This window comes from Schistocerca americana, chromosome 7, assembly GCF_021461395.2.
Source record: "Schistocerca americana isolate TAMUIC-IGC-003095 chromosome 7, iqSchAmer2.1, whole genome shotgun sequence".
Lineage (NCBI taxonomy): Eukaryota > Metazoa > Arthropoda > Insecta > Orthoptera > Acrididae > Schistocerca > Schistocerca americana.
The window spans coordinates 101,608,950-101,625,149 of record NC_060125.1 but is presented as its reverse complement, the minus strand read 5'-3'; the positions used below and the strand labels follow the sequence as shown (position 1 = coordinate 101,625,149).

Sequence of the window (16,200 nt, the reverse complement as noted above, 5' to 3'; positions counted from 1 at the left end):
GTCAAGGGATATAATTACAAACATATCTAGAGAGGCATTACTTATGCCATGCTTGACTAAGCGCCTTGTTAGAGGTTGCTTGCATCAGCTGAAGACTATGCTACATTCCTAGTTGACGTCCCGAGCAAGAGTGGACGAGAGCTCGCTAGATACTTGTCACAAGCCGCGGAGCGGCGCTAGTTTCGACTCGCGGGTCCAGCGATACCTATTACGGACCCCTGTCGATATCTGCAACCCCTAACAAGTATGGTATCGAAAGTTGGTACCACAGTAATAAGATCAATTTTCTTCTTTTGATTGCGGTGTAAAAGTCAGTAGGGTGAGTGGGGTTACTTGAAACAGCGGGGTGATTTAACACGATTTGCAGTTATCTTGTTTTTAATGTTGGCGTCATGATGTGTTTTGTATTGTAATTGTTGGTTTTGCTTGTGATTTGAACAATCAGACGATGAGCAGTAGTCCTAGCAAGAAATTTAAGTAAATGAATGAAGTTAGTGTCTTCTAGATATCGTTTGTGTTTTTGACTATTTTAGGCCTGAAAATATACCGTTGTAAACTTCTTTTCCACAAGCCAAACTATAAAATCCCTGGTAATTTTGACGAAAATATGAGCGTAGCCTAAGCGGTTGCTGATGACGTCACAATAATTCATTGTTGTCTCACCAGCTTTGTTTAAAGTTCTTTTTTTATAATTCCATGTCTAAGGTGGAGTAATTCTGAATAGCTATCAATATTTTATATTTATTGAAAAACAGTTGAGGCCAGCAATGATGATGCTGGTCAATGTTGCGTTGGTCACTCAGGAAAAAAGGTCAGAAAGTCTAATTTTTCAGAACTTTACAGTCTACTTGTGGATGATTTTACTCTAGTGTCCCGAAAATGCGATGGAGGCTCAAATAAGGATGAGGTTTGTTTCTCAATTTTTTTAAAAAAACCTTTGGAGACTAATGGCTCTCTTTAGTCTTCAACGGTATGAAACTGTTTAAAGGACCATAGCTGACACTGCATGTGAAAGATTTACTTAAGTATCGAATAGCTATATTCTTAGATTCCCCATAATTTCTTGTACAGTAATTAATAATTTCACAGCTAAATTATTTTTGTATGTTTTTAAAAACGTTTCTGACGTTTTTGGATATAGAGGAATGTTCTATACGAGTCGTCGTCTTTGACGAGTGACACAGGAAACATGCAACAAATGCCGTAAATAATATAGTGCCTATAACGTGGTAATTGGCGATTTATCAAACGGGCTAGGGTACAAATCAGTCTGTAACCACAACCAGGATTTCTTAGTATCGCATTCGTTGGCTTCGCCAACTCACAACCAAGTTGTCACTTTCCAGTCTAACCCGTGCCTCGGGCTAAACTAAAAATCAATGCGTCACCACATCTAGATATATTTTTTTTTGCTCTCAAATTCGTTGGCTTCGCCAACTATCAGCAAAACTGTCAATATATACGCGAAAAGGTGACGTGACAGCAGCTATTAACATTACATCACTGGCCGAAGCTGACGACTTGCATCTGTCGAACATTCCTCTTGTCCCCAGTTTTACCATGTAATCTAAATGTAATGTCGGAAACAAAAGTATTTCAGAAATCCGCTACTAAGGTGTACCTTGAAACACAAATATATTCCTTTTTTGTAGTAGTAGATATTGACCTATAATCTTATGACCTACTGGAAAAGTCACGTGTGAGCATGCCTCAGAGTTTGGAATATATTTTGTTGTGTTGCCATTCATTGGTGTGATGCAGGATGGCTTCAGATTTCGAAAGTGTTTCAAGTAACTCCAAAAGACGTTAGCTTTTTTCTACATATGGTTAAATACGGGCCGAACCTACGATATGTATGGAGAACACACACACTCAAGGATGTGTGAGGAATATCCTACCATCATCACTTTTGAAAAACAGAGCTGAAGACAGCTTAAGCTTCCCGGCAATTCACACCTTTGTTTTCTTTTTTTAAAAAAGTGGCACTTTCTACAGTCCCTTGATCGTGCTAGTAATCATATGCTGCCGGCCGCGGTGGCCGAGCGGTTCTGGGCGCTTCAGTCGCAGGTTCGAATCCTGCCTCGGGCATGGATGTGTGTGATGTCCTTAGGTTAGTTAGGTTTAAGTAGTTCTAAGTTCTAGGGGACTGGTGACCTCAGACGTTGTCCCATAGTGCTCAGAGCCATTTGAACCATTTTAATCATATGCTACAGCCTATTATGTATTTTATTTTTATGATGCAAGATATCAATATATGCATATTCTTCTCCGAGGAGTGGCGGTTCTGGTTCTGTGACCAGTAGCACGTGTTATTTCGATATATTACTTAGCCTGGAACCGCGCGACGGCTACGGTCGCAGGTTCGAATCCTGCCTCGGGTATGGATGTGTGTGATGTCCTTAGGATAGTTAGGTTTAAGTAGTTCTAGGGGACTGATGACCTCAAATGTTAAGTCCCATAGCGGTAAGAGCCATTTGAACCATTTATGTTACTTCTCTTATGCTTATCAATCGTAAATAATGAGGTGAAAAAACTTCCATCCAACATCGCTAGAACCTTGCAGTAACAGGTTAGAGTCAGTAGGCAGAGGGTGTGAAATCTGTGAATTCACCCTGCTTTTGATCGGTAGATGTCGAAATAGGTCTCTAAATTGGTGCCATCGCTGTTTACAGGTTTTCTGTTTATATCTGGTCGTGTAAAACAAAATATCACATTTTTCAAATTTTGTATTATTATCATTTTTAAAAGATTTTATTTTTTCAAAATCACGTTGTACATATAGCCTGTTTAATACAAAGTGTTTTTGAATACAAAAAACGTTTTAGTTTCTCCATGAATATTTCTGAACTTAAATACAACGAGAGCGAGTTCAGAGCGGGAATATCCGTGTGATGCTATTGCCACCCGAGTGGCAGTATTCACTGCCGCACACCAGCGTATCCGATTAGGTTAAACATTAAAAAACGCATGTAAACCTTACAGAAATGCTTTGAATTATGATTGACAACCATATAAAGGGTCACTAGCTGAAAAAGGAACGTATAGTGGAATCGCAGAAACAGCACTAAGAGAGCTAGAGTATCCCGAACCTTAAATCAAGAAATTCTTTTTACGAAATCGCAGTGCCTTTCTTGTCAAGAAGAACGATGTAATGTAGCTCCGGACATGCGTTAATGTCCGAAGGAACATAGCCACATTCTTTAACAATGCAGGCACTGCAGTATCGTTTATTATCACCCGATACCAGACAGCAAATTTCGATTAAAAATGTCCTCCCCTTGCGGGAACTACTTAATGTGTGTTCGAATACAGGTTGTGACGCTGGAACGACGCCATACAGAAGTCTGGCCCTGGCCGTGTGTCGTGCACTGATAGCAAATGTGATTAAGGCGACCGCTCACGTAAAACGGTAAATCCGGGTTGGAGTCCCGGTTTGGTCAAATTTTCATTGTCGTCATTCCTTTATGCAAATGGTTGTTCGTATTTGCAACTACGAATACATTTCGCGAATTCTTGCTGTTCTCCTGTTTCACTTAGCAACGTTAAAAAGTACCTATACCAACAAACAACTATTTAGGGCCATCTCTTTCAACAATCTCTGAGGACAATATTGTGGTGGAAGTTGGTAATAATGTCAATTAAACTTTTCAATTTGTAACGTGAAATAAGTGGTTTAAGGAACGAGAAATGGGCCCAGCGTAGTCTTCAAACCTACGAAAACACACACAGTTGTATACCAATGGCCCATTACTTTCATTTTCATACAGAGCTGAATCCAGAAATCTTTGCGAGAGCCGGGGACGCCTGAGCTCGTAGAACTTTTGTGTCACTTATTACTAAATTCTCTAGAGCAAACAAAAACAATAACGAGCAAACTTTCAAATTTCCAAAGTCTTAAAGTTATGTTGCAAAGATTTTTTTTTATATATAAGGATTGAAGATTAAGAAGAGAGAAGTGTGGTTATGGGGAGTAGGCTGCAGCCTCGTATCCCCCCCCCCCCCCGGATTCTCCCCTCTGTTCACATAATCTTGTGCAACATTACTGCTTTCTACTATCGGATAACTTACGATCCGACGAAAAACAGAGCAGTGAGGCTGCTGGAGTCTTGCCAGCGCGGGGTCCGTCATTAGTGTGTTAAATATGGTTTGTGTATGTTACGCAACAGAACGACCTGTTGACATGGAGAGCGATGGGAATTGTTTCCTCCAAAATAGGAACTTTCTCCAGAGTCGACGTAACGTATCACAGGTTCCTTGTGCTTTCCCCTCACGCTTTTATAGTACTGCCTGAACAGATTTATCGGTAGCGCGGGTGACCGAGCCCGGGTTCATCGTTCAACACGTTATTAATACATACTCTAATAGATGCACTACTCATATACATCTACGTTTACACTCTGCAAGCCACGCGATGCACAGTTTGAAATGTCATCGAAGAACCACATTTATTACTCCCTTCTCGCCTTAGTATATATATATATATATATATATATATATATATATATATATATATATCACTCTTCACTGTTGCTTTCAAATTGGCAGTGTATTGTCACGGACGGTCAATTGTAACCGGCATTAATGTTTATAAAGAAAAGCAAAGAACGGATTTATGTGCTGGTACTTGTCGGTTTTTAGAAGACTGATGACAAAGTTGATAGATTCGAATGTTTATCGCCGCTGAAGTGGAAACCTAAATATTACTTTTATTGGTTTTGTTACTTTAATTAGTGTTAAGGGTGCAATGTTGAAGTACAACAGAGCCACCTACAGTTCCGTTGGCTAAATGACTATGGCACTTCTCAGCGTTGACAGTCATTTGTGGTGTGTTGTAAAGTTTGAAGACTTGTTATTGAGCCAATGTGGCTTCCTGTGACTTGTGAATGCATGGATGTGGGTCCATTACAATTAAGATTTCTGTAAAATTATTGATTTGTCATTACATGTAGTTAATTGCAAATAATACCCTATCACATAATCTATTACAGTGAATACCATGCTCATAGGTACTGTCAAGAAGGACTCTTGAGGAATGTGGAACAAGCGAATGTATAAATTAACTAAAAGATATGGAAATCATAGAAAATTTGATCTACATGCCTACCGGTACTGTTTTAACAGTATCATTATGCTATTAATACTCAGGCCAGCTAAATTTAATCCAATCAATTAGAATGAAATAAACTACTCTAATGTTATAAGCTGAAACTGTGGTACAATGAAGCTGCTGGCGTAATATGGAATAACGTTATTCGTTAGAGAAGGTTCTCTGTTCGCGGCCGGGTATGAGCTTGGAATGAGAAATGAGTGTGTCACAAATACACCATCGGCCCTGTATTTTAGAAGAAGGGAAAACTTGAATTTAATACCGATATTTAATGGTACAGTTCGCCAGCGTCTGCCGGAAATTGTACAATCGGCTTGTGTTCGCTAAAAGTCAGTCACGGTTTCTTCTAGCGAAGGCAGATTGTTGCTCTTACAGTCCCAGAAATTTGCATTCGTACTTGGATATAGAACTATTGGGTCAGAGTTTATCAACGTGGAATATTATTCGCCTCCATTATATAACGAATGATACCAGCGTCTGCTACTGATTTAAATAGCTACAAGGCTAAAATTCTCTGTTGTAAACGCAGATTGCTCTCGCCCTGGAGTGAGACTAATTCCTTCTAACAAGTAAGAAATTATGTAGCAATAAGTTTCTTTTCTAATATTAGAGATTATACGTTGCGCACATACTTAACGACCGCCGATTGTGGTATTGCACGGTAGTCGCAAATCTTTTAGTTTGAATTATATTTTCCATGGATAATGTTTGAATGGTCCTCCGTTTTAGAAGATACCAAGTAGGATGTATTTCAAATGAATCAAGTGTTACTCTGAATACACATACAGCATTGAAGGATTTCTGTAAAAAAAAAAAAAAAAAAAAAAAAAAAAAAAAAAAAAAAAAAAAAAAAAAAACATATAGAAGACCAGAGTTGTTATATTTTGCCTAATATCACTCTATAATGTATGAAATAAACTCTGGGTAAATATCCTTTACATTACACAAAAATATGGCTACTATATAATATGAAAATTGCGCCGAGGGCTCAATGAAACACCAGTATAATTATTTACTGTACATAAAGGGCCTATTACTTAATCTAGAGGGGTATAAAACTAAGCAGTAAATAGCTACTTATTTATTCCACAGTAAAGTTGACTTTGCATGTAAATATAAATATTTTATAATCTGTTACTGTTGAGAAGGAATAATAATGACCCAATTAAAAAAAAAAAAAAACAGTAAAAAGGTGATCATATTCATCTTTAAAGTTGTATGGGCGAAAATAAAGTGACAAAAACAATTTTGTTACTTGCTCAATGATAGCTTATTCACTCAAAAGGATTCTTCTAACTTTAAAAACTACAATTTTCCTGCTTCATGAGCTCTTGTTCTATAGATGAATAATTTTTTAGGAAATTGTAGGAAGAAATAACAGCACAAATGTTAACATTTTTCATTATTTTGTATTAAGTAAGTAGTGAGTATGGCCCATCCAGGTATGTGTAAGTTGAGTCATGAAATATTAAGCTGTGCTATGCAAAATCTTTTACATACCGGTAACACACAGTTCTCCAGCTGTTCACAACAGGAAACTTTGTGGATGTAACACGTATTTGAGCACAAGAAAAGACCACAAATGTAAACACAATGCCACTAGCATCTTGGTGAATCCATCATTAATCACACTTCTAAACTTGATTTAGTTGCTTCTCTTGTTCAGGGCATAGCTAAAATAATTTGTTTGTGTGTTTGAAGGAATGTGAATTTTTGTTGAGGTTTAACTGCAAAGACACTCAGAGATTTTGTGGTAGGCCTATCTATTTTCTATACAATGAATTTTGATGTACTGTTGACACCAAAAATGAATTAACAGTTAATGTTTCTACTGTTCGTGAAAACTTTTGCTTCAACAGTTCAAGAGTTTTGTTTGATAAGAGTTTGGCTTTGGCCAATGACGTAATGTTAATGGCTGCTGTCACATCACCTTTCGGTGCATATATTCACAGTTTTGTTGTTAGTTGCTGAAGCCAACAAATGTGGAAAAAGAACTGTTTGCAGTGACACATTGATCTATAGCTTAGCTCACGGTATAAGTTAGGTTGACAGCTGACTGACTGGTTGTAAGTTGGTGAAGGCAGTTCTGATAGAAACAAAAAACCTAGTTGTGGTGATAGACAGATCTGTAGCTTTGCCCATTTTGTTATAGTCACCATATTGTTTCCAGCATTTGTTGCATGTTTCCTATGTTGCTGGTCAAAGCCAACGACTCATATCAAACGTTCCTCTAAATCCTGCTCCGTTTTCCATATGCTTCTCTTAGCAAGATTGTGCAGTGGTAGGACACTGGAATATTATTCACAAGGATGGCAATTCAGATCCCCATCTGCTATTCAGTTTTAAGTTTTCTGTACTTTCCCTAAATCAATTAGGGTGAATGTCAGAATAATAGTTACATAGTGGCTCTCCTTTCACCAAATTTGTAGTTGGCATATGTTATATAGCTATGTGACATTCATCATAAGACTTAAGTTATTGGTCATTTGTCTGTTATTTTTATATATATATATATATATATATATATATATATATATATAAAAATGGAAGGAAACATTCCACGTGGGAAAAATTATATATAAAAACAAAGATGAGGTGACTTACCGAACAAAAGCGCTGGCAGGTCGATAGACACACAAACAAACACAAACATACACACAAAATTCAAGCTTTCGCAACAAACTGTTGCCTCATCAGGAAAGAGGGAAGGAGAGGGGAAGATGAACGGAAGTGGGTTTCGTCTTCCCCTCTCGTTCCCTCTTTCCTGATGAGGCAACAGTTTGTTGCGAAAGCTTGAATTTTGTGTGTTTGTTTGTGTGTCTATCGACCTGCCAGCGCTTTTGTTCGGTAAGTCACCTCATCTTTGTTTTTTTAAATATATATATATATATATATATATTATATATATATATATATATATAATATTAAATTTATATTTATTTACAAAGGAAAGTGTGTTAAATAGACCTTGGGCAACACCGCAGGACAGTCTTGGAGCACAATCTTAATTTCTCCTTCACTAATTAATAACCAGGTTGTCACCTTCTAATGTAGCATAGATCTCAGTCTTTGGTATAGATCAGTCATGAGTCTGTCACCACAGCCACGATTTAGAGGGGTGACTGTCTTACTGGGACCAAGGTTGAGCATGGTTCCCTTGGAACAGCACAGCCATTTTCCTTCACCATCTTCTCTCAACCACAGCTTGCACTTTGTCTGTAGTGGCAACATCATTGACAGGGCATTTAACTCATCTTCCTCCTTTCCTTCAAATTTCTTCAGATATTAATTTAAATGGGCCTATTTTTGGTTGTGGTATAACATAATTCCAAATTCAGTAGCCTCTGATTCTAAGAGGGGACAATAACAATTGAGAAGTTCTCCTAACCTTAATGAAGAACTATTCAGCGAGGGGAAAAAAAGAAAGCTATACAATTATCTAAGAAGTTAATTTAGTGCAAAAATAATTTCTTATGCTTTATATAGGTTGCACATGTTTGCAGGGAGCTATCTGTCATTGGTGAATAGGAAAATCTTGTGCAGCCAAAACCATTTGGTATTTTTATTTCACGATGGCCAATCTCAACAGGGTCTTGCTGTCTTCATCAGCTCTTCAGAATTTGTTGTTAAGATGCACACATGCCACCAGTACAGTGAGTGAAAAGTGTTGTGATTGTATTAGTGGCATACGTGCATGTTAATATGAAGTTCCACAGATCTGCTGATGACAGTAAGGTTATGTCGAAACCGGTCATTGTGAAATAAAATAAAAATACCAAGCGATCTTGGCTGCAGAAGATTTTCTTATCCATCTTTTTTAATGTGCTGACATTATAATCGAAACTTTTTTTCTGTTGGACAAGTAATATTGACCTTATATATATTAAATACCAGATAATGCCACACTAATACTGAAAGCTTATGGGTAGAATGACAGCAAAAAAGAGTTTATCATTGTCAAGAATGTAAATAACTCTTTAAAATAAATTAAACCATTCTTTTTATTCTCATCATTATCTACCGAGCAGGGAAAAATAAAGCTGCCTCAGAAAATATTTATAAGACTGTCAAGGAAATGACTTTGACCAATAACAAAAATTCTGGAAACCATCATTTTGACGCACCAGTCTGTTACTGTCACATGACTGCACATCTCCCACATCCTCTGTCTCAAGTACTGCGCTGTGTCATTATGTTTCAGTGAATGAGAGACTAGTTGAATACAACACAAAAAAGCACATTCATTATCAAGTGTTATGCAGAGCACAACTCTTGGGAAATGTATGTGGAACTGGTTGTATAAGGTGTAAACACTAGAAGTGTTTTGATACACTATGCAGTGCAAAATGTGGTGGAAAAATGGCACGAAAAGGGCTCTGTAATGAATAAAAACAATGGTGCTTATTAACAAGGGTCAGTCCTGCACCAGTCATGTTAAAAAAAATTTCTGGGCCAGTTTTGTTGTGCCCATCCTGTTCTTTATGCTCTGTAAACCACTGTGAAGTGTGTGTGGCAGAGGGTACCTTCCATTGTAAAGAAAATGTAGATTGCAACTTAGCTTAAAGATGACATGTTAAGTTGTAGACAGGCACAATTAAGACACACTTGCACATTGGCTTTCAGCCACAGCCTTCATCAGAAAAAGAAAGAGAAACACGCACACATTCATTCACAAAAGCAAGCACACCCCACGCACATGTGACCGTCATCTCTGGCAGCTCGGACCCGAATGCAGCTGTCTCGTATAATGGAAGCAGCAATTTGGAGGGGGCAGGGAAGGGTAAGGGATAGCAGTGTACATGTGTGGGGACAGAACAGTGCTGTCCAGTAGAGTATGCAGGGACTAGACTGCCAAGAGGTTGAGCATCAGGAGGTTGTGGGGCAAGGAGATGGGGAAAGGGAGGGTGAACAGAATGAAAAAGTAGAGGAATGAGGAAAGGTGGGAGAGTGCATTGGCAGATGGTGGGACACAAAAAGGGGTGGGAATTAAGAATGAGGAGGAGGTAATAGGACAGAAGGTGTGTAAACTGTTAGGTGGAGGGTGTTGGGAACAATATGTTTCTGTACGTAGAGGGTGGAATGATTTTGGGAGTGGAGAATGTGTTGTAAGGTTATCCATTATCTGATCCCAGCCTCAACCTACGGTAATGTCCTCTTCCCACACCCTTCACTTAATAGATTCCACCCATGCTGTCATAACACCTCCCTATTCTCATCTCCCACCCACTTTGTGTGCTCCCTCTGCCAACACTTCCATCATCTTTCCCAGCTCCTCTCCTTTTTTGCTCTGTTTTCCCACCCCAACCCCCTGCCCCATAGTCTCCCAACGCTTGACGCAACATTTGCTGGCAGTCTAGTTGCTGCATAGTCGACTGGACAGCACTGCTCTCTCCCCCCACCCATACACTGCTATCTCTTCCCCTTCCCCTTCCTTGCTCCCTCCAGATTGCTGCTTCCATTCCACATGACAGCTGCATTCTGGTCCAAGCTGTCAGTTTTTTTGTGAAGGCTGTGGCCAAAAGCTAATGTGCCTGTCTTAATTGTGCCTCTCTGCAACTTAACGTGTCATCTTTATGGTAAGTAGCAATCTATCTTTTTCTTTCAGTGTTGATATTCCAATGTGGAGTTTCCATTGTTTGATTGTACTTTCCATTGTACCTCTTCTTAGGGCTCTTTCCATTCTGCTCAAGCCAAAAGAATGATTGCTTCAATGCCTGTATGCACACTGTAATTAGTCTAACCGTGCCTCTGCGGTCTCTACAGGAGCAATATGTGGAGGATTGTCCCTAGCTTAATAAAGCATGCAGGTTTCACTTACAATAAATTGCCTTACTGTCTCTTAAATTATGTGCATTGTAGTGAATAATTAACTTTACACAGAAATTAACCCACAATCTACATTTCCTTCTCTGTGTAAACTCTTATTCAGTCAGCTATTGTAAGGAGTCTTTCATGGATCACTGACAGTGTGTTCCAGATTTTAGTGATTTTGTTTTTCTTTGTGATATATGTGCCATTCAAATAATTGCAAATTTTAACATTTACAGATGGCAACCAAATGGGGAATTGCCAGTGCTGGCAAAATCAGTCATGATTTTGTTACTGCACTGAGCACTCTACCACAGGAAGAGCATAGAGTAGTGGCTGTTGCTGCTAGGGAGCTGAAGAGAGCTCAAGATTTTGCAAAGCACCATTCTATTCCAACTGCATATGGTTCATACGAAGAACTTGCGAAAGATCCCAATATTGGTAAGTGAAATTATCATTACAGGGGTTTCTCTTACACTGCAGTAAAGAACTGCTTAAGAAATGTATCTGTATTTCATTGTATTACTGCCACAATCATTCAGACTAATTTACTTGTGAATCCTGATATTTATGTAATTAAAAATAGATGAATTTTTATGTACAGGTATAGCTATGTCTCCCACTATTTTCTCCCTTCAGTGTTAAATACTTGTTGGTTACTTTTAAATTAAGGAACATCCTTAGTGTGCATGCATGTCACTGTTAAAAATCTTGTCACAGCGTTTTACTGCATGTACCTCTTCAGGTTGAAAGAATGTCTTTTTGGGTAAATTTCATCAAATCGTCATGTGATGAAATCGCCCAGATTTAAATAAAAGGATAATAATAATACATTTGGAATATCCGACTGGTTGGAGAGTAACTATTACAAACAAAATCAGGTGATACTGGGCTACTGTGTTAAATGTTTTGCCTATGTACTTATCCATTCCTCAACAATGTTTACATAGTTCTTTCTGTGAAAGACAGATCACTAATAAATTACGAAACAAAATTGCTACTCAGTACTTACCTTCTGAAGGCAAAATGTTTAGTATAGCCAGTAGACACACACAAAATACACACACGTAACAGTGATAGCAAGATCCTAACTTTTAGAATTATTATTTCCATCTTTGGGGAGGGCAGAGGGTTAAGTTGGGGAAGGTTGAAAGGGAAGGGCAGGTCACTCAGACATCAGGGTGAGAGGGATACACCTGTAGTGAGGCAGGAGGAAAGGAAAAGAACGGAAGAGCTAGGTATCGGATTGATAATTGAATGAATGGTAGAAGACAAACAGTAAATCAGTAAGCAGATGTGAACAGAGAAAGGAAACATTGAGAAGGAATTGGAACAGATGAATAAATGGTAACAATAGAAGAGACTAATGTGAACCATGTTCTAAACTTTCACCCTGCATCAACAGAAAGTTGTTGCAATTGGAGATCCAAATGACTTGATCGCTGATATAGAAAAATAAATCTATATCATGTACTATAACGTGTTTCACAAAAGAGTACTCTCTGCTGTCAGAGTAGTTGAAACTAGAATCAGAAGCAGGTCTATGACAACTGAGTGTAGAAGTTACAGAGGGCCTGAGTGTGCCAGCTGTCTCATTGTGTCACAAGCGATCCTGAGAGCAAAATGTTTGTAAGAGTGGTGCTAAAATCTACTGAAATAGCAGCCTGTGAATAATTTTATCATCTGTTGCAATGATGACTGGATATTCTTTTCTCAACAAACTAAACTGATGTACTACATAAAATGGGAACAAATTAGATGACGTGAGCAGGAACATCCATACCCAAAGTTGGCCTTCATATTTTGTCTTGGAAATATTGTCCAATAAATAAATTGAAAATATCTTCATTCTCCCGGTTCTACCCAAGACCTGTTTTTCTTCAGTGCAAGGAATGAAAACTACACTGAGCAACAGAATTAAAGGATCATATTTTCAAAACCCCATAATTCCCACCCATTGCAGTGCTTAAGTTTGAAATTTGGCTCAGAGGAGCGTACAACTATCTCCTGTAATGATGCAAAGGCTTGGCAACCTCCCGATGTCAGCTTCAGTTTCAGCAATGCTTCAAACCACAAGGTGTTCCAAAAGAAAGGCCACAGCTCAGAAGTTCATGTGGTGTGTAAGGTAGCTTAACGAATAACAGGTTACTACAAAATTTTGCCACAATTCTGCCCAATGCCACTGTGAATATGTCGCATGACCGGAAGGTCATTACACCCCCTCTTACCCACATTTCATCATTTCTTTTGACGCCTCTGCAACAGAGATCAGAACTGCCATGCCTAACATTGAAGTCATGTGATTTTCTTTTGAGTGACCGAGGAAAAGCTTCCAGACACAACACTGCTCAGAATCTGTACAAAAATGCTGCAGGCGGTGGCATAAATGGCATTAATGAAACATTTCACAGTCGAAAATGACAGTTATCAGTGTGATGAGCAATAGGAAGATATTCTTCAAAACCTTTGACACTGCTGACACCTTCAGGCATTTCAAACTTTCTGTACACACGTTTTGGGGCTGTGTCCCCATTGAATGTTATCTCACTCATTTGCAGCATAGCGTTCTGCAGTTTTTGCCCTCGTGTAGAGACTGGAACCACTTTGGACCATTCAGAACAATTTATTGTAATTTGAACATGACCTGAAGAAGTGAAAGGTGCCTACGTAGGGTGCTTATACTTCCTCAATGCTCCTATTTTGTGTCCTCCTGTAGCATGATCACAGGGAGATGCAACATGGAAACATGCATGAATAAAATTGCAAAGGTTCCTCCAAGACCTCCCCATTCACCAAAACCCTCGGTGGAACCTGCCCGTCTTTATTGTGAATTTTAAAGATGTACCTGTGCAGACAGAATCTGTGATGAGATTCTCAGGCTCCTGCAGATGGGTTACACTGCTGGCCTTTCACCACTAAACTGTTGCTCTTGCACCTGATAGTAGGCCACCTGGAATCGGAATATGTCAAAGGAAGGTTGCCAGTCAGCAAGTGCCTTGGACTTTGTCGTTGGTTCTGACTGTGCAGGTACATTTTTAAAATTCACAATGAAGGTGAGCGGGTGCCTCTGAGGGTTTTGCCAAACTGATGGGTCCCAGAGGGACCCTTCGCCATTTTATTTATGCATGTGTCACTGTGCATCCGCTGTGATCATGCCATAGGACAACACAAAATAGAAGTGCTGAGAAAGCAGAAACAGCTTTAACAGCTTCAGATCACTTTCAAATTTCATCAAACAGCTTTGAACAGTCCCCAGTGGTTCCAAGGTGTACACAAGAGCAAAAATTTGGATCGTGCTGCGCTCCAGATGGGCGTAATAAAGTTTGATGAGCGTCCAGGCCCACAATGTCCATGGAGAGGAATTGAAACATTAAAGGATGTCAGCAGTTTCAGAAGTTGTGAAGAACATCTTCCAGTTGCTCAACGCACTGAAAACTGTCATTTTCGACCGTGAAACGTATGGGACACAACGCCCCAGGGAAAGGTGTGGTTCCAGTGGTGTCATTTACGCAACCCTCTGCGGCCTTTCCGCACCTGTTCAGAGCGGCAATACATCAGGAATATTTTCCTGGCCACTGATAAGAAAACCATGTGATTTCAATGCCAGGCATCGCAATTCTGATCTTGATCACAGAGGCATCAAGAGGAAGGGTGAAATGTGGGTAAGAGGAGGTGTGACAACCTACTGACTGTGTGACACATCCACAGAGACAGTGGGCAGAATTGTGATGAAATTTGGTGCCAATTAATCCGCCTTACAGGTCACAGAACATCTGAGCTGTGGCCTTTCTTTCATATGTCAACACCTTGCTGTTTCAAACACTGTCAAGCCCGAGGGTGATGTTGCAGCGTGCCATGCTCTTGCCCATTGCAAGGGAAGGTTATACATACTGTTGACCCACTTTTCAAACTTTAGCAAAGGGAAATATGATCCTTTAATTCTGTTGCGCAGCATATTTAAAAAAAAAAAAAAAAAAAAAAAAAAAAAATCTTGGCATTCTGAGTAATATAAGGAACTAAAAAGTCTGTGAAAAAGTCATGTTAAACAATGAAGTCCAGGACGAGATAATAATAATAAGCAAAGAATAGATTGCTACTCAGCACGTAAAGGAGACATTGAGGCCCCAGTAGCCGGAAACAGTGTTTGTGTTTGTGCTTGCGCGTGCGTGTTTTTTCCTATTTCACAAGGAGGACTCTTTTGTCCGAAAGCTTAAATGCTTAAAAGTCTTTCCATTGTGTCTGCAGCTCAACCACTTCTCTATGTGGTAAGTAACAGTCTATTCTTTTTATAAAATGTCACCTGAGAATTTTATGAAAAATTGAAGTGCAATAAAAATGTGATACACTGCAGATTTGGATATAACGCATCCTAAAAATAATAGATTTGTTACTGCCGAACAACAACAGATTCAAATGAGGAAATGAAAATATTCTTGAAATCTCTAAATTTGAACACTGTAGGGCAGGTGTAGCGAAACATCAGTCTGGCCCCTGTTAAGAATTGCTGGGCCAAATGTTGAGTTCATGAAAATGCTGCAATGAGTGTAATGACAGCAAAGATATCCAGTCTGCTTATGATGTTCTCCAGTGCAACATTGATCTACAAGACCAAAACGACTGGACACTCATCGTCAACTAGGAACCAAAATTAGAGATGATAGGTGACAAAGTCATTATTTCTGCTGTATGAAATGAGTGGTAAAGCAGATGATGGTGTCATGTATTTTGCAGTAATTGTTGTGTAACATAGTATTTTATTTGTAATTTCTATAGTGTTATTGTTGGTAATCAACTGAGGGATGTTTATCTAGTTTCTGTATTTGGTAAGTTTTTAGATGTTTTATGTGTAATGTTCTTTCAATTTAAATACTGTACAATATATATAGTACAGTATAATGTTGTGTTATGTGCTTTTCCAAATTTTCCATGCATAGTCAGTCATTCCATAGTTCTCTCTCTATTTACATGGATATAAGGAGGGTAAAATATGTCCCCTGACAACTGTGTTACTTCATATTGGAATGCAAATGGCCAAAAGCTTACTTGGATGAAATGTTACTTCAGACTTCAATTGTATGGGAGTGCAAATGGTGAGAAGCTCATCTGGGTGAAACGTGGATTAATGCTTATTAAACAGAGATAAATACCAAAGCATTACTGTTGAGGAGAGGGAAAGATTGGGGTGCAGCCAATATACCAAATGATACAAAAAGGAAAAAAGAAGAACAGAATTCAATTATTTGTTACAGAAAAACTATAAAAGATAAAACACATTACACATATCA

The 16,200-nt window shown here is 38.8% G+C and overlaps 1 protein-coding gene across 1 annotated transcript in view; it reads left to right on the top strand.

The window, feature by feature from the left end:
• Positions 1–5,520: 5,520 nt before the first annotated feature.
• The window catches only part of LOC124622003 (trans-1,2-dihydrobenzene-1,2-diol dehydrogenase-like), a 119,693-nt gene continuing 109,013 nt past the window's right edge, over positions 5,521–16,200 (top strand). The window contains exons 1-2 of the mRNA XM_047147553.1: positions 5,521–5,676; positions 11,155–11,356. Coding sequence (XP_047003509.1) covers positions 11,155–11,356 — 202 coding nt within the window. The 5' untranslated portion in view covers positions 5,521–5,676. The remainder of the gene's footprint in view (positions 5,677–11,154; positions 11,357–16,200) is intronic.